We start from the raw sequence: 23388 nt of genomic DNA on the forward strand, positions 1-23388 counted from the left end.
GAAAAAGATCCCGTGAGGCAGCCGCCGTTCGAGAGCGGGAGGGAGTAGCCGGGCTGGCAGCTGCTTCCATGGGACTCCGCGGGAGACCCCCGCGCCAGCATCCGATGAGATGAAAAGGCGCAGAGAGGATCTTCCGAGCCTCCTTCTCGTTGCTCGCGGCGTTGTCCTAGAGAGTCGGTGCGGCTAAACTTGCGATTGACCACCAGAGGCTTCAAGGTCGCGTGGTGGTCAAAGGGGATCTAATTGATTCGAGACTCCTCATTCCGGCTCACAGATCCCTGTGATCGACAGGGGGCGGGGGCGGCGCTGAGAGGGGTGGAAGGGAAAGACCTCGCGGTGCCTGGTTTCCAGAGGTCCTTCCCTCGCTCGCCGACTCCCGCAGCAGGCAGCCGATCCCGGGGATCTCTTATTCCCCAAATGCTTTCTCTTCCCCCTTCCCACGCACACACCCGCACCATCCATCCCGCTGCTGTGCCAAAGAACAGGCTTTCTTTCCGCGATACGCACGTGGAACAGCTTGCCGTCCCAGGGCCACTGAGCGCGGGGGACCATTTAAACAGCCCTTGGGCTGCAACCGGCTGTCTTCCTAGTACAGACCGGCAGGAGCCCCCAGGAAGCCCGCCCTACGAAGCCCCCGGGCGCTTCTTTAAGGCCGGAGGGCTGCTGAGAAAAGTTTCTGGAAACACTCGATCGGCTCTGGCAAACTCTCTGGGAAAGAAAGTACGAACAGAACGGCCGGTGGGTGGTGGACCCTAAGTTACGCCCCATTCATTTCAGTGGGACTACTCTACGTAAGACTAACGTTGGGTACAACCCCTGGGGGGGTCCTTCGAGCTCCTGGGCACTGGGGGGGGAAGAGAAAATCGGGGATCAAGGGGGCAGGAAAGTTTGGAGAAACTACTGAGGAAGAACCAAGCGCGCGCCCTGAGCAGTTTGTTAAATACGGAGGGGTGTTATTTGTTTGAGTTCTGGTTGGTTTTGCAGCTGATCTTTCTCTAGCATCTTCGGTGAGAGGGGTGAGGGATGGAGGGGAAAGGGTCTCTGGGAACTAGGAGAGTCGTGCCCTATCGCATATCCCTTCTTTCCAAGTGTCTTTTGGGTGCTTCAGTCGTGTCTCTGTGTGTGTGTGTGTTTCCCTGAGGAAAACTAATGATCGATCTTAGCAGAGAACTCAAGAGGGCCACTTTGGGATCCACTTTAGTCACTTTCCTAGAATCCCCCTTCCTGTGGATGCCCGATCAGTTCAGTTGCGGGGGTCATGGGGCGTTTGGGGCCCTGCAGTCGTAAAGCACGCTTGCTAAGGAGCGAGACCCATTAACTCCGTGGGACCCAATTTTGGGGGGGAGGGACGCTTCCCAAACACGATCCAAGACATCAGAAGTGAGTCCCAACTGAATTCCGGGAGGGGGGTTGCTCTCTCGCTCGCTCTCGCTCTCACTCTCTCTCTCGTAAGTGTGTTGGTTTAGGATTGCGGCCTCCATCGGTTGTTTTCGAGGCGATCTCCTCCCAACTTCGCACGCTTTTAAGGAGCTGCAGACTTTTCGTGGGCTGCGATCTTCCCTGGCGTTTATTTAACTTGGAAGTCGGTTCCTTTCAAATCAGCGCCTCCGAGCCGACGTGTTTACAGTGGCGTGTTTATCGAGTCCCATTGACACAGGCGTGCTGCTCCTAAACACATCAACGTTATCTAGAATGACTTCACCAAGTCATTGAATTACTTGAGGAACATCTCCTCGGCGCGTCCCAGTCGGTGGGGCTCTTTCCCCTAGTCTACGTGCTTGAGGATCCGGCGGTCCCAACAGAGGGTGGGTGGCTGATTTGGAGTGTCCCGAAAAGGGCAGTGATTTAATTCATGATTGTTGTATTTTTGAGACCACAGTGAAAGGCACTTATGCGATTGTCTGCCTCATCAGTCAACAACTTGGCTGCCCTTGGAAACTGCACCTTGACTTTTTTTTCTTTTGGGGGGGCAGTGCTGGGGGGGGGTCCCTCTCTGCCTCAGGCAGCAAAAATGGCTCTAGGTGGAGAAGCCAAAGGGGATCCCTCTCGTTCGCTTTCGAAAACACAAGTGCCCTGTCTCAGAGACTTCAGGGGGATTTTTGTTACCCTTAAACTGGCAGCCGGAATCGCCAACAGCGGTCCGTTTATTTCGACATAACTGGGACTTGGATAATACAAAAAGTCGAGGTCGGTGGGAGGAATGGGAGATGGGGGAGGCGGCGGCGGCGGCTTCTTCTTCTTCTTCTTCTTCTTCTTCTTCTTCTTCTTCTTCTTCTTCTTCTTCTTCTCCCCCACCGAGAGTCCCACCGGAAGCACAAGTTGGAACCTGAAGGGATGGGGGAAGAGGGGAAGCCCTCACTGAAATGTCGTGAGACACCCATGAGGTCACCCCACCCCAGGTCTGCCCCGCAGCACAGGTCGAAGCAGAGCCAGCCATATCTCTCCTGACCCATTAGTTCCCTTCTTCTTCTATTTTGTTTTTAATAATACCCAAGGGGATGTCCCTTTCCACTTACAACTGGTGAAGTAATGATCCAGCCATCTATCTATCGCCCCATCCACCCAATTTCAGCACTTAGACGAGGGCTGCATGAAGTCTATGTTGGTGGGGTGCGTGCACAGAAAGGTGGGAGAAAGTTTTGGAGTTAGAAAGCTGACTCTTAAGGCATTTCCCTCTTCCGATTGGGAAATAGGGAGGTGTGTGTCACAGAATATATATATATATATTCAAACAGTGCAACCATTTGCATGCACGTCTACCCAGGAGTAAGTGTTTAGTTGTGTGTAGGATTGCAGCTTAAGTAGTTTGAGATTCTGAATTGGCATTAGGTCAACTGCAAAGCTAGGTTGTGTGAATTAGGTAAGGTGGGGTTGGGAGAGAGACAGAGAAAGAGAGAGATGTTCCCCAATACTTATTTAGAAAGTTCCCAAAACAAAACTTTTTTTTTTTTTTAGGGCATCTTCCTTTTGCATTTCTGGTAATCAGCAATCGCCCAGAGGGCTTCGGCTATGAGGCGGTATATAAATGATAATAATAATAATAATAATAATAATAATAATAATAATAATAATAATAATAATAGATAGATAGATAGATAGATACGGGATAATTCGGGGCTGGTCTGTGAAGCGTTTTGTCCTGTGTCGGTCTTGCCATGTGAACGAGAGACAGCAGGGCTGTAACTCAGAGCTGGAACACGTGCTTTGCATGCAGACGGGCCCCAGGTTCGATGCCGACCATGCATCTCCAGGCAGCTCTGGGTTGTGGGGAGGGGGCGGAGGGAGAAACCCACCCCTGAGACCCTGGAGAGCCACTGCCGCCAGTCCATGTGGACAATACTGGGCTAGACAGAGCCCTGGTCAGCCTCGGTGCAACGTAGCTTCCTATCTGAGCCAACGGCCCGGCGTTCAGGCCTTGCCTGCGCCCACCACGACGCCCCTCCTGAAGCCAGGCCAGTGGCGTCGTCCTGCCTTGTCAATTTCACTTCCCACTTTCTGGTTCTCGATCGCCGAGCGCGGCGGCGTGGGGAGGGGTGGGGACTGACGTTTCCCACCGTTTCCTCCCGGCCTCAGGCGTCTGGCCGAGGAGAAGCCTTTTCCGAAAGGACTTCGCACCCGCCACCCTCTGCAGGGGACTTTTGCTTTTGCTTCCCGCCGGCCCTACTTCGGAATCGAGTCCTCGGCCATGGCCTGCAAAGTTCTCAGAAATGCCTGGAAGGATCCCCTCGGGTTGACTTGAACAGCCCCCACCACAAAACGCACGAGCCTCTTTGGACCCGGGGGTTTAATTCGCCAGTGCCCCGGTCACTTTTCTCTACTCTCCGCTACCCCCACCCCCGCCATGGCCACTCTGCCCGAGTCCTTTCTCTCGTTTCTTAAAACACCGTTCCTGGGGTGATCATCACCCTAATTCTCTGGCCGGTGGCTTCTTCACGTATAAAATGGTGCATCTAGGGCAAAGAGGTGGGAGGAAGACGTCCTTTCTTTTTGACGATCTGTTGACTGGGCTCTTTGGGGGGGGGTGAAGGGAGGGTGGGCCCCGGCCACGTTCGCAACGTGCCAGCTGATGCAGCCTCCCCCCACTCCCCACCCCCGAGCCCAGGGTAACATTTTCTCTGCCTGTGCTCTCACGAGCATGACAAGAGCTTCCCTTCAAGAGATCAGCTGCTTTTTAGCCTTAGGTAGCCTGGGAGCGTTTGTAGGGCGGGACCGGGGGCGGCGCGGATGGGGGGGGGGGCGGTGAGATCTCAAACCGGCAGATTTTCCTGTTTATGTTTCAGGCGCCTTTTTTTTTTTTCACCCCCGGGCCGGTGGGACACCGATTCCCTCCCCCTTCAGGAAACTGGCTCACTTGGAGAAACCCTCGCCCTCAATCTGCTGGGATTTTCTCCTGGGGTTGAATTCTTACGACCAGAGCGACGAGCATTTCCTTAGAGGGTTCTCTTTGCCACCGAGAAAGAAGAGCACACGCGCACGCACCCCTCTTAAAAAAACCAAAAACCCAACAACCGCACGCGCGCACACGCGTCCATTCCTTGCTTTAGTTGCCAGCGTCTGAAAGAGTTTGGAAGAAAAACTTCGACGCCGAGCAGCGGGATCGGATCCTTGTCCAATTTTGGAGTAGTTCCCATGACTTCGACAGATTTAAGCAGAAAGGAGCAGCGTTTGGTTAGCAGAATGAATATTTAGAAAAGTTTTGGGGGGATGTTAAGATTTAGAGATAATAATAATAATAATAATAATAATAATAATAATAATAATAATAATAATAATAATAATCATCTGATTAAGACACTGGTTTTCGACTCAAGCTGCTGGCTTTGTAAGTTTGAAATGGAGGTTAGGTAAATATTTAAAAAGGTGACGGTTGTTAGAACACCGAACTTGCGAAACTGAGACAAAAGCGATCGTTTAAAGAGGAGGACTTCTGCTTTTAAAAAGTCCAGATGAAATTTACATTTGAACAAAATGTTGTTTGCATGTCTTTTGCAAATGAATTGGAGGAATTTACCCAAGTCGAATAATAAGACGAACAAAATCTAAGGCTACCGTCCTGCCCCCGTTTCCTTAGGAGCGTGGTGTCCTGAACCTAGTGGGGCTTACTTGTGAGTAAACATGCATAGGTACGAACTAGTTGGATTAGGAACTGCAAATTGAGAAAGGTACTTTTAAGAGTGCTGGCTGCGATGGGTGGCTTTGGCAGACTATTCTCCTAAATTTAATCGGGAAAGAGACGTCGTAGGTCACCAATTAAAAGTTATTGGGTGTTGCTGTTGATTAAAAATGATACTTGCCCAGTTTGAGAGTTTAAAGGGGATGGTGGACAAGAACTGTGCATGACCAGGAATTGTTCCCTTTAGCTCAGAAGTGATGTATCAAAGTTTGAAGTGACGGAAACATTTGCATACATTCTCATGGGGTGTTATTTTTCCCCCTATCTTTTTTCCCCCTCAGTGTCTCAGTTTAAAATGGTGAATTACTCATATGATGAAGACCTTGAAGAATTGTGTCCAGTATGTGGAGATAAAGTCTCTGGGTATCACTATGGACTACTTACCTGTGAAAGCTGCAAGGTTTTGTACAATTTATTTTATGGGAAAGGGGGTGGTTGAAAACGGTATATAAACAGGCATGACAGATGTATTTCTGACTCTTGTGATTGGGATAGAATGTTGCAAACATATGTAAACTTCTGGAAAGGCAGGAGTTTTGCAAAGAGCAGGAAATGTCTCTTTTTAAGCCAATGGAAAGAAAAACCCACTCTGGTGTTCTGGATAGGGTAGCTATATTTACTGCCTTTAAATATTTGGTTGTCGTGAAGTGATGTAGTTGTAGAGGGGCTTTTGTTCCCAGCTGTCCTCAATATTGATTTTAGTTGATTTATATACATTGAGTATTATTGTTCCTGTATCTTGTTCCTGATAAATTTCAGGGCTACAGTATTGAAGGCAACTGTTTCAGGTTTTTCATCTCTCAGGATGCAAATGTAAATTTCTGTTGTAATTCTTTTTATGCTTACACACACACACACACACACACACACACACTGTGTTGTATGTCAATATTTATTTGGAAGGTGATCAAGTGGAAATCAATTAAATGATTTTTAAACATCATACATCACAATGGAGAATATTTTTGCACCTTCATTTCATTTTTATACATATTCACCAAGGGCCTCAAATTAGAGGCCAGTCCTATGTAACCAGCTAGTAAAGTCAGCCATGTCTTTTGATTTGAAGAGTAAAAAAAAAATGGTGTTCCTTAAAATAATCATATTTTCAGATGAAATCTTCTAGTGGTCTCAAGATGAAATGCTTGTAAAACAGGCTGTTTGGCACCATTCTCTATACTAAAGTAATATAATTTAAAGCACTTTGTTGAGTGAAGTATACACCATTTTAGGAGTATACAAAAATCTTTCTACCACAGCAGCTTGTCACTATGAATGTTTAATCAGCAGAAAGTCTCATTCAGTTTGGTGACATACAAAACAGTCCTATAAAAAAGTAAGCCCCACTGAATTCAATGGAGCTTATTCCCAGCTAACTGTATCTATGTAGAATAGCAACATTACTTCTCAAGTAAGTGTGAATAGGATTGCAGTTTAATTGTCCATTATGTATTGTTTCTATACATACCATAAAGATGCATGAGAATCTGTGCTCTAGTATAGCATGTGATTTTCAGAATCATCATCAGTAGAGGTAGTAGTTATTTATATAGCACCACCAATATATAAATCAGTGGGGCTTTGCAAATTAACATAGGCAGCAGCAGTAACAACAACAAATGTCTCAGCCCCAAAGGGCTTACAATCTAAATTTAGACAATAGGCAAAGAGGGGAGATAGAAGATAAGGACAAGAGTAACAAACCAGTGAGGAGAGGGGCAGCCAGAGTAACAAGTATGGGTAGGAAATAAATATACTTACAAGTAGTTATCCTTTTTTTCAGATGAGGAACAAGGGGTTAAGCCCAAAACACAACACACATGATATTTCTCCTGCACCTCATGAAAGTTCTTTTTCAAAATTCTGCACCCAATCACTCAAAATTGAAAAAGATTCTCATTCATTCTATAGAATTAATTAAATATTTTATATAATATGTGATAGATTATTTCGGCAAACTGCTGCTTGTAGATGATTGCTAGGGATGCAATACGGAAGTCTCGCCGAGCTCTGAGGTAAATCAATACCAATGCAGACTAGCCTCAGAAAAACTTCTGTCTGTGGCCTGGTGGGTTTCCTCTGAGGGACTGGATGGAGAAATCTGGAATTGAGCCTGCCGCTTCATAAGTGCTCCATTGGCATAATGAATGTGGAGAAATGGGTCTGGTGAAGGTTTTCGGAATGTGAAAGAATCTCCTGGAATGAGCCACCTGTGCAAACTGGGTGAACATTTTCTGTTTTGCAGGGGTTCTTTAAGCGAACGGTCCAGAACAACAAAAGGTACACGTGCATAGAAAATCAAAGCTGCCAGATTGACAAAACTCAAAGGAAGCGTTGCCCTTACTGTCGGTTTCAAAAATGTCTAAGTGTTGGAATGAAGTTGGAAGGTAAGGCATAGAGTTGTTCCTGCATATTTATAAAAACACACAACATGTAAGCAGCCTCGTATATTATATGTAAATGATTAGGTGTACATTCAGTTAGTTAAGGCTGAATCCCTATACCAGTTACAGCGAAGCAAGCCCACTGGATTGAATTGGGCTTACTTCTGAGTTGAAATGTATAGGATTGCGCTGAAAATTGCTGCCAGTGGGGCTTTATTCCAAGTTTATAGCCCATGTGGCTGGTCAAAACTGTTGATGCTCATGGTCCCTTAGTCATCCTTGTGTATAAAAGGGCTCCCCCATTATATTTGCTGCTGTTGTGTGTGAAGGCTACTTTAAATGTAGGTATTACAGACGTTGCAGACCACGAGTATAACTCTGTAGTTATGGTATACTAAAAGAATGTAGAGCATTCGAGTTAACCATAAACTCTCAAACCAATAGAATTATTTCTTTTAAACTAACAGAATTAAATTGGGAGTAGATATTACTGAAGGGCAGGTTGATCACTGTTTCTACAGTAACCATTCCAGCTATATATGAAGGTGTGAAATACAAATGGGATTAGAGGTCTAGCATATTGGGTATTTTTTTTCACGCATAATTGGCCATTCTTAGTTATCTTTGGAATTTCCTGAATGGAGGAATTGTATGACTGGGATAATAATTGACCAAATAATCATTGGCATACATTTGAAAGAAAGAGACCCCAGTTTTGTTTGGTTGTTCCATCAGAGAACAACCAACCATATGAGAAAGAAAACATTCTGGAATGTAACTGCAGATTTTACTAAATGATACAAACCATGTGTATTCTAATGGGCCGCGAAAGTTGCAGGATTCAAAACTTGCTATTGTTAAGAAAGCCTTTCTCCCTCTAACTTCTAAGTTTACATTGAAACTTCAGCATTGAAATTCGAGTACATTTAGCCAATGGCCATTTTGTGTAAGTCACCAATGCAGGCTAAGAATTGCATCACGTTGCATTCATTTACTGATAGTAAATTACGATTTGAATGTCTGGAAATTTATTATTAACCCACGGAATGATAGTTAACTCAAAACTGAAATTCAGGGACATTTTGATTTTTTTTTCTCTTTTTTTTAAAAAAGAAAGAAAACAGTCATAATGAATTTTATTGTCACGAAATACTTTGCAAGGCCCCAAACACATTCAATAACGTGTTTAACAATGGCGTATTGACGTGGCCCCATACCTTTCACATATTGTGCAACACTTGACATAACAAGACACTCAGTTTTCTCTCAGTTAGTTCATTATCAATACCAGTTTTATAGGAATGATGTGCGCAATTTGTGGCAGCTTTCAAAGTTAATTTTGAATGTATAATGCATTTCAATCAGTGTTTCCTTTCATAGGTGTTTTAACAGGACAATCATAACCAAATTCACTAGGGAGAAAGCCCAACTGAAATCAATGAGACTGTATATGATTTTAAATTTTGCAATGTTTTACAAGGGGATTGTGTACAATTACTGCATTTTAGTAACTGCTTTAGTCAATAAATTAATAACCGAAAGCTTAAGTTGATTAATGGGTGGGCACCAATTTAAATTTGTGTGCCCAATTGTTTAGAACACACTGGTTTATTTTTGAGGCTCTGTTGGTTCTAGAGGCTATGCCAAATATTTGCCCTTCTCACAACACGGAGATAGCTTTTCCTTATTTAATTCCTAAGTTATTCCACACTTTCTTTGATACCTCAGGAAGACACCAGTATTGGTGTTTTCATAATATACCAATTTATTTAAATGTAATTGTAGAACGGATTCATCAATTACTCAGCTAAAGGCAAATAAAGTATTTTCCCCTCATTGGCAGCCGAGCTTATTTTCCTAAGTATGGATCTACAGTAGGTCACAACTTAGCAAGTAGGGATTGCAGTCTGCAAAGCATTTATTCCAGAATACTACTGCTTGTGGGCACTTAAGCCTATATTGAAACAAATTTTATTCTGTTAAAATCCATGGAGCTACATCAGTCTAGATTATGCTCTACAGACTAGATCAAGGTGGAGATAGAAGTGAGCTTGTCAAATGCATGTTTCGGAATGTTGCATTTCCCAAGATAGCGTGACTAAGGGAGTAATTTGTGGGCCAGAAGAGATGATGCTCAAGTCCTTCCATGTCTTCTCATCCTCTTCTGCAAAAACATTCCACTAGGACATTTTCCTCCAGGCAGACTTGCTTTCTGTTTCAAAGCATGGCTGAGGGTACGTGTGTGTATATATGTAATTTATCTATAAGATTTGCAAGGGAGAATCAGATGTCAGGGGTTGAGCATCTCTCTGCATATTCTCCCTTTAAATGCTCCCTACCCCGGGTATTAGCATTTCAGGGGGATGTCTTCATAACATCTAGTTCTGTCCTCAGAGCAGCTACTATATTTAGTACTCTCTCGTTTATTATTGTTGTTGTTTTGTTTTGTTTTTATCTAAGAAAGGCTGCATAAAAATGTAACACAAGGGTGTGGCAGTTTATCTGTTCCAATAGCAGCAGCTCTTGGGAATTCTTTTGACAGCACAAAGTATTTTAGAACAGTGTTGGAAATAATGATTGCAGTCCTACGGCAGCAGTACACAAAGCACGTCTAGGTGTACAAGGGAAAGCATTCAATTTTCTCTTTCAGATGCAGCCCCTCACTCTATATTGATGGCTTCTCTGGAGGCCCCAAGTTTCAAGTTTGCTGTTTTGGGAGGCTCAAAGGGCTGAGATGAGAGAGGGATCCCCAAAAACCATGGTGTTCAATATAAAATAGACCTTTGGATGTCCTTTCCTGACCAAATCATGATTGTACTTATTTGCCTTTCAATTCCCTTGATCATCAAGGAAAGAATTGAATTCATACTGCTTTAATATGTAAGTCACTTCTGGTATCCCTGAAAAAATACACAGTCTCATTAACACAATACTGAGAGACTGAGAGAGAGAGAGAGAGAGAGAGAGAGAGAGAGAGAGAGAGAGAGTGTGTCTCATTAACTTACAGGATCTGTGCATCTGATTTCACAAAAGTGCAACCATCATCAGTGGACCAACGGTGTGAAATGGCAGAGTACATTAACACAATTCAGAAAAGGATGGGATATGTAACTGTTGCTTGTTAGGAAACCTTCTGAATCATGTGTGTCGATTTTTAGTGACTCAAAATAAAACGTAGTTGCTGTGCTTCTTTAAACAAAAACAAAAACGGAAAACCCAACTCTAATTGCTCCTCTGCTGTTGTCTCCTAACCCAACTTCCCTTTTGTTATCAGCAGAATGGGAAGAAACGCATGCTCTCATAATCGTAAATGCCCGTGACATTTATAAGCATGTTTGCTTGATTGTGATACATGGTCTTAAATTCTAGTTCATAAATTACAGTTTAGGCTGAAATCATTAATTGTTAACACATCTTTATGATAATGTATGGCCCTCTGTGTACCTAGGACTTCTAATACATTTTTAATGGCGTGCTAATCCTTAAGATAAAAGCTTCGGAACGTCACCTCCAGCCATCTCAGCATGTCACCAAGCTGTCAAAGGCCCTTCTTGCTATCTAATTGCCAGTGGGAAGGGGAGGCTTGGAGAAGCCTTCTTGTTCCTGCTTTCAAAAATATGCTCTGGCGACACACTGCTGTGACAGCAACCAACCGCTCTGATCGCCAAAGCAGCTGTTGGGGTGGGTTTCCTTGACTTCTTCCCCCATTCCGATTTGGTGACCAGCTGAATGACATCAGCAGTTGCAGGATCCATGCATCTTTGGTGCAGGTGACAAAGGTATATGTACATCCTATCTGGGGTATATGTACATCCTATCTGGGGAAACCCTCGCCAAAGGCTGAGGAAACCAAAGTGTTCTTGAAATGGTTATGGCTAAAACCAAACCAAAGGGAATGAATACTATTAGTAATTGGCTGTTATTTCTTCTCTCACCCACCCCTCCAAAACCTATGAACTTTATATTTTCGAACAACGTAGGTTGTGAGAATTTAGCAATTACCTCTAAATAGCATCCCCTCACTGGGCTAAGTAGAGCAATTAGGAACAAGATGGTGAACATTTTAGAATTCATTTCTGGAAAGGACTGGGCACAAGCAAGACAAAATTAAGTACTTTTGAGTCCCATTGATTTTGGTGGAAATATTGCGTGTGTTTAGCTCTTTTCTGATGGAATTAATAGGGACTTTAAGGTGTTGTATTTTGATCGGATCATGCCCATTGGCTCACACACACACACACACACACTTTGGAATAAAGAACATATTTTGTCTCCTCTCTCTCTCTCTTATACACACACACACATGATTTTTATTTATATCATGTCCTTTGTAGGTTCCTGGGAAGGTTTACCAAAATGCTATAAAAATGTCAATAAAACAAATTAAAACAAACCGAGATTCAAAATGAACATTAAAAAAGGCAATATAAAGGAGCAATATAAAAGCAGCCAGTGGAATTAAAAACAATGCACAAATAATTAAAAGGCCTGGAAAAAAAAGTACTTTTCCTGACACTGAAACGATATTGCAGTACATGCCAGGCAAGCCTCCCTGGGGAAAGGTGCCGCCACTGAGTAGGCCCTTTCCCCTGCAGCTGCCTGCCATGCCTCAGATGGAGGGACCCCGAAAAGGGCCTCTGTTGAAGATTTTCTGGGCAGCTACAAGTGGACAAGTGGTCTTTCAGGTCTCCTGGTTGCAAGCTATGAAGGATTTCAAAGGTCAAAACCTTTGAGTTGAGCTGGAAACAAGCTAGGAGTCAGTGCTGTTGGCAAGGCTCATATGTGATGTGATCGGGTACCAGGTAATAGCCTTGCTGCTGTATTTGTGTCTGATTGAAGTTTCTGAACTAGCTTCAAAGGTAGCCTATGTATAACCCATGACAGTACAATAGTTTACGAGGGAATCGATCACTGAGACCAGGCTATCTCTGTCCAGGTAGAAGACGCTCGGCACCAAAGAGGCAGCCTGTGCCTCCAATGACAAAGCTGGATCAATGAGCCAGCCCAGACTGTGAACATGTTCCTTCAGGAGAGTCCCTGCCCCAAGGAGGCTACAGTCTAAGAATGAGCCTAAGTTCAAGTATATGCCATCACTTGCTTCATCTACACAGTTTTAATGCCTGTCCGTTTTTCCCCCTCCACCTCCACTTTCAACAGCTGTGAGAGCCGACCGGATGCGTGGGGGTCGAAACAAGTTTGGACCAATGTACAAGAGGGACAGGGCGCTGAAGCAGCAGAAGAAAGCTCTCATCCGAGCCAATGGACTCAAGTTGGAAGCCATGACTCAGGTGATTCAAGCGATGCCCACCGACCTAACCATATCCTCCGCCATCCAGAATATCCACTCTGCCTCCAAGGGCCTACCTCTCAACCATACCGCCTTGCCTCCCACAGACTATGACCGAAGCCCCTTTGTCACCTCTCCAATTAGCATGACAATGCCGCCCCACGGCAGCCTACAAGGTTACCAGGCCTACGGTCACTTTCCGAACCGCGCGATCAAGTCCGAGTACCCCGATCCCTACACCAGCTCCCCCGAGTCGATAATGGGCTACTCTTACATGGATGGTTACCATCAGACGAGCTCGCCGGCAAGTATTCCCCATCTGATATTGGAACTCTTGAAGTGTGAGCCGGACGAGCCGCAGGTCCAGGGTAAGATCATGGCGTACTTGCAGCAAGAGCAAGCCAACCGGAGCAAACACGAAAAGCTCAACACCTTCGGGCTTATGTGCAAAATGGCGGACCAAACCCTGTTCTCGATTGTCGAGTGGGCCAGGAGCAGCATCTTCTTCCGAGAACTTAAGGTACGTCAGGCCGTCGTGTTGTAGAACGTGATGCTGAAATAAGGTTCTGGAGTCGGAGAAATATGGTTTGCTGTTTTGCCCAGCCTGGCTAGGGGTGGCTAAGAAAAGCTGGCCAATTTGTCCATAGGGCAGAAATAACTTGAGTTCTAAAAAAACTGATCGAATATGGGAGAAACTGCCATTGACAGAGCCATCCATCCAGGCCCAGGGCTTTGAGTGTTTAGCTCTTGAAACCCTGTGTACTCAACGGTGTTAGTGTTGAATTAGGGTTGCCCCCTGGGGCTGTATGAAAATGTTGCTTCACTTTCTTTAATGTAAGAACTTGCTTTGTTCACACACCCCAACTGCAAATGCCTTTTGTAGGCAAAGCCAGCCCAATTCCCCAGCTTGTGATCGCATTCACAAAGTGCGTACTTTAGAAAAACGGGCAATTGAAAAATTCATGTTTTGGGAAAAGCACACAGTTTCAGGCGTGAGTCAATCATAGTCATGGAGGGAAGTATGGACTTTTTAAAAAGTGCACCCATTTGAAAGAGAGAGGGAGAATAGCTTTGTCGGAAATGGGAGCAAGGCAGACGAAGCTTCAAGGTGGAACTCGGAGAACCCTGTGAAACTTGAGCCTTGCTGATCCTCCCATCCCTGTTGCCACCACTTTTTTCCTTGACCGCCTCCTCCTCCTCCTCCTCCTCCTCTTCAACAGCTCCATAACAGGTGGGTGCATCACGGTCCTCTCCATTTTGGGAATGGCAGTACCTATTGCTTTTGGCTTGTTCAGATGGGTCAAATTTTTATTTCAGTGCATTTGGGGGGCAGAATCCCACCCACCCCAAATGCACACAATGCTTCAAATATGGGATGGAAAAAGCTTGCGATAAAAATCAGAATGTGGGAGGAAGCGAAACAGAGAGATTCATCCATCTCTAAGCACGGCTTAGATTCACTTCCCATCCTTTGGTCAAAAGTCACCTGACTGCCATGAGAATGAAATTTCAAGCTATTCTGTATCTCATCACCTCCTCACTAGATAGCAGTAAGGGAAAGGCAGGCCTCTGTCCTGTAGAGTTGCAGGCCAAAACTTTAAAAAGTAGGAGACGCTGGGAAGCTGTAGGGCCTGCCCTTCCATAGTTGACTCTGCAGGGTGCTCCTTCCATGGTTGACCTTTCTGTGTGATGGCAGATAGCTGTCTAGGACAGCATTGGTGGGAGGAGGGCAGAATGTTTGCTGCAGTGGATGGATAGAAGATGCTCTCCCTCCATGCCAGCAAGACACCGTCAATGGCCCCCCTCTCTCCCTGAGTCTATGTTCTCCCAGCAATTGTCTCCAGATGCTCTTGTTTTCTCATCCTCATTGCTACCACTTGCTTGACAGGCAGAGAGCCAGTGAGCAAGTAGGCAGTGGATTCTGCTGCTGCTGCTGTTGCTCCTCTCACCACCATTTTTGCCTGGGCCCTGGTCAGAGGCAGGTGAAGAAGCAATGGTGACGTGGAGGAGCAAGTCTAGGGGGCTCGTCAGTGGGCTCCTGCTGGGGTGTGGACCCTCGGCTGGTGCCCAACCATGCCTACTTTTGAGGCTGGCCCTGCTCTCCCTTTGCAGAACTGTGGGTCATTTGCCCCTCCTCAGAAATAGCAGAGGTATGAAGGCGGGGGTGAGGGTGGGGTAGTGATATACAGAAATGGGAAAAGACCGGATCATAAGTAAGGTATCTTCGCAGCAGTGGGAGAAAGGTATTGACACATCCTGGTGTTTGACATGTGGTTTGAGCTGCAGCCAGTTTGCTCACAGAGAGCCAAGCTCACTGAAGGAAAGGACTAAAGATATAAATTAATCACTTGAGCTGGCATCAGCCATTCTTAAGCCCAGATGGAACTGGTATGGAAGATACACTGGACCCAAGAAAGTCAGGCTATGGTGCAGAATAGGATGTGGAAACATGTCACATAGTTTCTCAAAATGTCTAATGGCTCATTGACCTGATGTTTTCAACTGCAATTCCCATCAAGCCTGACCATCGGCCATGGACGTTGTAGTCTGAAACATCTGACAGGGAACCAGATTGGGGAAGGCTGCTTTAAATGCAGAGAAAGTAGCTTTCACTTCAGAAACAGAGAGTGGGTGGGTGGGGAAAACAAGCTGTAAGAGCCATTCACCCATGGGTGTGGGGCTCAGGAGAGAATGTGGGATGTCCTTTCCCAGAGGCTTTCAGTGAAACCAGGAAAAGCATTTGCCAGATGTCACATGTGTATAGCACAACCTGTTCTAGGGCAAAGGACTAGAACAGGTGACCCTTTGGAACTCTTTTGATTCTAAAAAGCTTCCATTCCAAAATATTACTGTGTGTGTTGACTCTGGCCCACTTCAAGGGGGAGGGAATTGGGGGAGGGAAAAAGCAGCAGAGTTGTGTGACAAGTATTGACCAAACTCATAGGTTCACTTTCATAGCACATTTAGTACCTTGTTGCTTACTACCAAGAGGTAGATTTCCTACTTTCCCTTATGGTCACAGCATTCCCAGTTCTAACAGCTGTTCTGATCCAGCAGTGCATTTATTATTGTATTTCTTTTAGATGTTGTTATTCCTTCCCTCCATAATAAAATCCCACATCAATTTACATAAGGGGTGTGGGTGTGGGTGTGGGTGTCTGTGTGTACAAAAATATATTCTTATATAAACTGGCTTGGGAATTTTTATGGCGGGCTATAATAAATATGTAAATCTGTAAATCTGAAAATCAAAATGAATGCACAAGCTAAAAGGCAGCAAGAACTTAACAAACCAGATTAAAACAATCAATAGGACTAAAATGATGTCTAAAAGGCCTGGCAGAAAGGAAGTCCTTTACCTAGCACTGAATGGTGAACAAAGGAGGCACCAGGCAGACTCTCTGGGATGAGCATTTCACATTTGGGGTGCCACCACAAAGAAGCCTCTTTCCATTGTAGCCCTCCCTCCACAGAAGGTCCTCTGCTGAAGACCTTAATGTAGATATGTACATGTCTCTTTCATGTCTTATGTTACAAATGACTTTAACGATCAAAACAGCACTTTGAATTAGGGATGCTACAGGATTTCATTTGATCCACATTTTCAAGCAAACCAATCTACCCTATTTCTTCGATTCTAAGACACACTTTTTCCCCATATAAACATCTCTAAAAATGGGGTGCGTCTTAGAACCGCGGGTGCAATTATTATTCTTAGAATAGCTTTTTTTTCTGTTGGTGGTACTGAAATTAGTGTGCGTCTTACAATCGATGGCGTCTTACAATCGAAGAAATTCTTACTCATACTAGAACGGACAAAAGAATGGAATGTCGGGAAGTGACAATTATATTTAGATAGATCTAGATTTATCATTATCGTCATGAATGCATTTATTTATACACTTGTCTATTTACATGGTGCCAGGTGAAAACCGTTTTTTAAATTTTATTTTCCCAGGCTTTTAAAGGTTTATATATTGTGTTGTTGTTTTTATGGTGATTTTTTACTGCCTGGTGTAATTTGTTTGATTTGTATGGTTTTATTGTATTTTTATGTTTTATCTGGAAGCCATGACTGAAAAGTGGCTGGCGATTTTTTAAAAAACAAATTCAAAATCTATATACATGGCGCTGCAGTAAAAGATGGTTTTCCACTCCAAGGAGTCATCAGACTGTAAAACCAACACTGGTTAGAAGAACATGGGTAGGCAAGCTATGATATAAGTGGCAAGGTTAGCCGTGGTTTGTGGGACAGCCACATAGAAACGTGAGGTTTGGGCCTTCTTACAACCTAGAGACAGGCCTGTTCTGCTTGCTTGCCTTTCCCACACTCCATTGCTGCCTGCCCACTGACCCTCCTAACCAGAGGAAAAATCACATCAAGGCATGACTGGAAGAGGCTGCGTAGATAGCATCATCTGTAATAAAGTGCTAGTTCATACTGTGGACTTGTCCAAAAGATAGGCCTCACTGGGCTAGAACTTACGTTTAATTTAAAATGGGCTCTTTTCTCTTTCCTGCCCAGCATGAACAACATTAATGAATGTCATGAATACAGCCACTTGGGTGAACACAGATTGATGATTTACTTATTACAGGGCAGGATTTGCGCTACTCTTTAAAACGGTTTATTAAATTTTTTATCAACAACTGTTAAGGCCCAAGACACACTCCATATACAGTTTTCAAACCATTTTCAAAGTGTCCTATCCGGCTTGGTGTAGATCTGGCACAGGTGTGCATGTCATTGTTTTGAGATGCCACTCACCTGTAATAGTCTGTCAACTGGTGAGACATTTAGCACACTATGGCCTTAGCTAGACCTAAGGTTTATCCCGGGATCATCCCGGGGTCATCTCTGTTCATATAAATGACACACAGGATATCCCTGGAGCAGGCAGGGATGACCCTGGGACAATCCCAGGATAAACCTTATGCCTAGCTAAGGCCATTGTCACCCAAATTAAAATCTGGGTGTGGGTGTATGCAAAGGAGTGGTGAAATGCTTCCCACTTCTTGGCAGAAAATTATAAATCAGGGTGAGCAACTTGTGACCGTCTAGATGTTTGGGTCTTCAATGCCCATCAGCTTTATTCAGCATAGCCAATGGTGAGGGATCATGGGAGTTGTAGGCCAACACATCTGGAGAGTCATGAGTTGCCCACTCCTGCTATAGATAACCAGCTTGGTAAGTAGTTAGATGTACAATGTGGTACATTACTCCCAGAAACAGTGCAAGACATTATGGTGCCTGAAGCAACACACAAATGGTATTTCATGGTGCTACATATATCTTAATAAACTAAATTATTGGCAGTTTGCTGCTCTTTAATGTTATCCCCAAATCTGCCACATAAGGTAGGCTACCTCAACTTGCCTAATGGTAGGGCCAGCTCTGGTTGCCTTTGTGGTATATTGTTATCTGTAATTACCTCATATTCCTCTTCAATTGCTGTGTCCAACCGTATTCCCTTTTTCTTGTCATAGGGTCAGTCCTTAGGATTGTGCTAATAAAAAGAACAACCCTCAAGCAGAATAATTTAGCAAACTGTAACATTTGTGTCAAGGAAATGACACGTCGAGTGAGTAAATTTAGTACAAAAAGAAATGTTTGGCCAGATGGACAGATATGCTTTTAGCAAAACTTTTATTTACTGTGCTGTGTTTCAACGTTGCCCTTAGCAACTGGAAAGAAACGAAAAGCTTTCTTCATTGACACGAAGGCTGCAATCCTATACATATTTGTCCAGGAGCAAGTCCCACTGAACACAGTGCGGCTCATACTTCTGAGTTAACACACACAGGCGCAGAGTGATCTGCTGCCGGCCGAATCTGGCTTGCTCATTTGGTGGAGGAAAGGTTCCTTTGAAAATGTGTTGCTAAATAAAAAATCTTGGATCGAGTACATTTAATGATGATTAAAAAAAGCGTAAAGGCAACAATAAACACAGGAAATATACATGAATAAAGTGTTCTGAAAAGTCAGGCAACAAGTCTTTAAAGACTATAAATACCACCTAAGCTAGGTCACTATTATTAGCAAAGGTTGAACAAAAGAAGACGTCCAGAAATAGATACGGTGGACTGAGTAAGGGATGGTATAAAATGTCTTGTTTAACCTTACGCAGATATTGTTGCCATAGCATAGGAAATGGTTTTAGCTGGCTCATGAGTTCTATGGGGGATGAAGGATGTTTCCATGTTGTCCATTTGCCAAGGAAATTCCTTAACAGGCCTGTTTGCTAAACAGAGGAAATATCAGCCTACTGGGGTGTCAGTGGATAGGATGGAAACATCTATCTTCATTCGGTCTCTGGCTGCTGTCAGTTTGGTCTGCTGGCTTGCATGGGTTGTCGTCTCGCTGTATTTATAGTCGTACGACATATTTATGTTGCACTTTTTGAGCGTTCGGAGCCAGCGGTGTAAAATGGCAAAAGAATGCTATTGCCAGCATTCTTGGCTTGGGTCGCGAGCCTCTTCACCTTCTAGCCATCGCCTCCTCTCATCTTTAGCCATGCATCTTTTTAAAGGAAATAGATATGACATAATATATGATACAAATGCCTCTGAGCGTGTGCTGAGTTCCTTCCCATTCCTACCAGTCAACGGCCGCCTGTCCCCAAACACTTAGAATTAAGGAACAGCTTTTCTTCCCTTATTTGTCCCTACGATTTGTGGCATCCTAATACAAAACGATGTTTTTTGCTACATACGTTTGTATCCAAACTTCTATGTATTCAAGGGCACATTGAACAAAAAGGAGTTTTCTCTTTCTCTCTCTTTCTCTCCCATTAGAAACAATTTTCCAATGGGCAAATGTGTGCTAACATAACCCCAACCTCCAATCTTTCAAAAAGATACAGAACATCCCAGCAGGGCGATAAAGTTTTCCTGTGTTCCAATAATAATGCCTGTCCATTCCGTACTAGCAATTTCCAGTTCCTTTGTGGCTGGACAGCTTGTGAAGACAAACTCACTCCTAAGTAGTCAACCTGCAGCATCGGTGAGCGACTCGGAAACAGATGTTCACCAGGCTATACAATTTGTTGTCACTGTCAATATTACGTGGCACTTTTCCCAACGGAAATTGTTTGTGGACGGGGGAAAATGTGAGGGTGGTGGCACAGGTTTATATATCTTTTGCTAGATGCAGGGCTCTCTTTAAGAGAAAATGTTTTCACAGGAGTGGACTTTTGGTTAGAATTAAGCTTTGATTAGAATTAAGCATTTGTTGTGTCAAATTCACCTGTATGTTTACCTATGATTCCCACCAATTTTAAAATGGTGAACTGTGGCTAGATCATGTCAAGTGTGTCTAAGATAACATTGGAAAACCTTAATATTTAAAAGAAGAATTGTCCTGCTATTTCCCTCCCCCCACAAAGGCTATGATTCATAATTTTCATAAAATATTTATATGATTTCCATTTAAATGTTTTGCCAGAGTAAAATTACTATTAACTAACTTTGTTCCTGACTTCATTATACTATTGGAGAAAGAAATAGTTTGCTTCTCAGCTTTTTAAATTATTATTTTTTTAAAAAAATCCACCAGTATATTTAGTAGAAATTTGACACCCATTTCCACATCCAACAGCACAATTCTGAAAAATAAGATTTGTAATAAAATACAATTCTCATTTCATTGGCAGAATTCTGCTGAAATTTCCCATTGTTGAATTGTTATTCTGCTCATCCATAAGCCAGTTCAGCAAAAGTGTTTAATTGGAGGAGGGGGAAAAGTAGTTTAAATCAAAGACTTCAGCCCAATTCAGTTGCTGATCAGGATATAAAAGGAACATCTGTTGTGCCCATGAATATAATAGCTCTTGGGATCTCCAGAATGGTCATGTCACAGGAATAAACATCAGATTTAAGTAACATTTAGCTACAATTACAAAGTTCAGGTTTGTGTAAAATAATTTTAAAGCCTTAGAAATAATAGTTTGATCTATTTCCTTCTTTTAAAAAAATCTGTTTCTGTTTCAGTAATGTTTATTTGATGGCTTAAGTTGCCTTAAACTAGACACCTTTACAGTGAAATCCTACCAATGTCTACTCAGAAGTAAGTCCCATTAAGTTCAATGGGACTTTCTCCTCAGGTAAGTGTGTCTAGGATTGAAGCCTGAGCCACATAATTAACATTACTTTTTAGTAAGGTTTGGTACAGGGTGCTTGAAATGCTTTTTGACAGAACTCAGAAGAAGCGGATCTTCAGTGTCTCTGTGTGTGTGTGTGTTTGTGTTTCAACAGCCACATCATTCCTTTTCAAGGGTTCATTGGTTTTCCAGAAACCTTTATAACATTGGGCATAATCTCAAGGCACATTGCTAACAGTAAACAGTGGTTTCATTAAACGATTTCCTTTAGACAGCCAATTTCCCTACTTCACTTTCTGTTTTCATTTGTGGTAAGACTAGAATAAATAAACACACGACCTGGATAATGTAGAACATGCCTCTGAAGACAGACACTTCAGAGTGCGTGGCAGTGGTCTGATGCAGACATAAAGTCGGTTTCCTCAAACCATGGTTTGCAAATCACAATTGATTTGCAAGCCACACCCTCCCTCTTCCTTTCTCCAGAACAAAATTCCCTCTGCCCTTTTCAGCATTAACTATGGGCCTGTTCAGACAACACGTCGTGGTTAGGCCGCTAAACCTTCTGTAGCAAATGGTCACTGAGGATGTTTAAACTGTGGTTATGTCAACACCATGGTTCAGAATAGTTCACCCAACACACTAAGCTATAAAGTTTAGCTCAAAATACAGAAACCACCGTGGCTAAGCATGTCGTTTGAACAGGGTCAATGGTTTATAGTTATATGTGCACTGTCCCAAGCCATATTTACACTAAGCAACTTCTCTCCAAATATTCATTTGAAAATTCACTTAAACCGGCCTTCCTGAACCCGGAGCCCTCCAAATGTGATGAACTTTTTGTAAACCGCCCAGAGATAGCCACCCAGCTATTGGGTGGTATAAAAATGCAATAAGTAAATAAAATAAATGAACTGGCAGGGATGATAGAAGTTGTACCCCAACACATTTGAAGGGTACCAGGTTGAGGAATGCTGATTTAGAGCTCCATCACACCTACTTTTCCCCCCATTTCAGCCTACAGTTTCCTTCTCCGTTTCCTTAGCAAGTCTAGCTCTGGGCATTTTCACGTCTGTGCATTGTTGTGATATTTCAGCTGATGTATCTTTTCACCAGTATCACTACTGTGCCAGAAAAATCTCCTGCCCCACCCCCTACATTCTCTTTCCCCCTACAATTAATTTTTTAATTTTTAATTTTTACATATTTTTATTTCTGTGCAAATACAATAGTACAGCAGCCTGAAACTGTGCAATTACAGGAAAACAACACACTATACTTTCCCTTAAGATCACATTAAATGATATAAGTGAAGAGAAAATATTACAATTAGTTTTTGGAGAAGTTTGTGGTCAATGTTGTTATGGCAATGGGAAGCTGATGTTGTTCTGGTCAGGAAACTTAGGCATGCCTACTCAGGAGTAACAACCATAGAGCTGAATGGGCACAAGTGGCGGTGGCAGCCTCACTCACCTTCTCCATGGCTTCTCTCTCTCCTTCCCCCTTCATAATTGAACAGTTGAGTGGAGACCCACCCCGCCCTCCTCTTTTGTCAGCAAGACCACCCTTCCACACACATGCACCCAACAAAAAATGGAATGGTTCGATATAGCACAAGGACAGCAGTACATGGGATGGAGGAGCGGCTTTATTGCACATGGGGGGGAACCAGACTTTCCCTGCTCCAAAATAAGATGGAAAATGGAGGGGAAGAGGTGAGAAGAGCACAGGACAGGGAAGACGTCATGTGAGTGCCGTGCTGCAAAAACACATACCAGGCATGGCGAGAGAGAGAGAAATCGCTGGTGTGATGGAATTCTTAAACCATAACTGCAAATTCCAGTTTACAAGAGAGCCATGGTTAGCAGTGGCATGGATGTCACTTTAAACCATGCTTATTGCTGTCTAGGATAGAGAGCATTGCCCCAAGGCTGTATCCTGAGTTGCAGACTGTGGTTTGCAGGGAACCACTGTCACGTCTGCAATGAACCTTGATCTCCGATTATTATTTTCAAATTATAGGTAATATCCAGTTAAGCTTCAACTGGTTTTGCCTAGCATCCCAGAGTCCTAAATACTTGCAGTGGAAAATGATGCACATGTTGTATCATCACATCGCAAGCATAATATGATTGCCAGAGAGACAGCACTGGGTGACCCAGTATGAGTGTTATTATTTTTAAACAGGACTTGGACTGGTCAGCTCTTCAAATACAGGACACCTACAAATAGAGATCTGTTTTCTGGCAGCCCTTCAAAAAGAGGACTGTCTTCTGTAAAAGAAGACACCCAGCCACCCTATTAATAAGAGTGATGTCATATATCCAAAAACGAAGGGGAGGACCTCAAAATGATGTCACAGATCACTTAACATAATTGGGGAGGGGGAGAAACTATATACAAAAGTGACTAGGATATTGTTTGAAAGTTAATGTTTTTACATTT

The 23388-nt window shown here is 43.6% G+C and overlaps 1 protein-coding gene across 3 annotated transcripts in view; it reads left to right on the top strand.

Annotated features, from left to right (window-relative positions):
- NR5A2 (nuclear receptor subfamily 5 group A member 2) overlaps positions 1-23388 on the top strand; it is a 142506-nt gene that overhangs the window by 16684 nt on the left and 102434 nt on the right. For 2 of the 3 annotated variants that reach the window (XM_063135262.1, XM_063135254.1), the window contains exons 2-4: positions 5455-5573; positions 7419-7560; positions 12715-13364. In XM_063135262.1, coding sequence (XP_062991332.1) covers positions 5455-5573; positions 7419-7560; positions 12715-13364 — 911 coding nt within the window. Of the gene's footprint in view, positions 1-1761; positions 1806-5454; positions 5574-7418; positions 7561-12714; positions 13365-23388 lie in introns of those variants that run through there. The other variant, XM_063135270.1, reaches the window with a different exon arrangement.

The sequence above is a fragment of the Elgaria multicarinata genome, chromosome 1 (genome assembly GCF_023053635.1).
Source record: "Elgaria multicarinata webbii isolate HBS135686 ecotype San Diego chromosome 1, rElgMul1.1.pri, whole genome shotgun sequence".
NCBI lineage: Eukaryota > Metazoa > Chordata > Lepidosauria > Squamata > Anguidae > Elgaria > Elgaria multicarinata.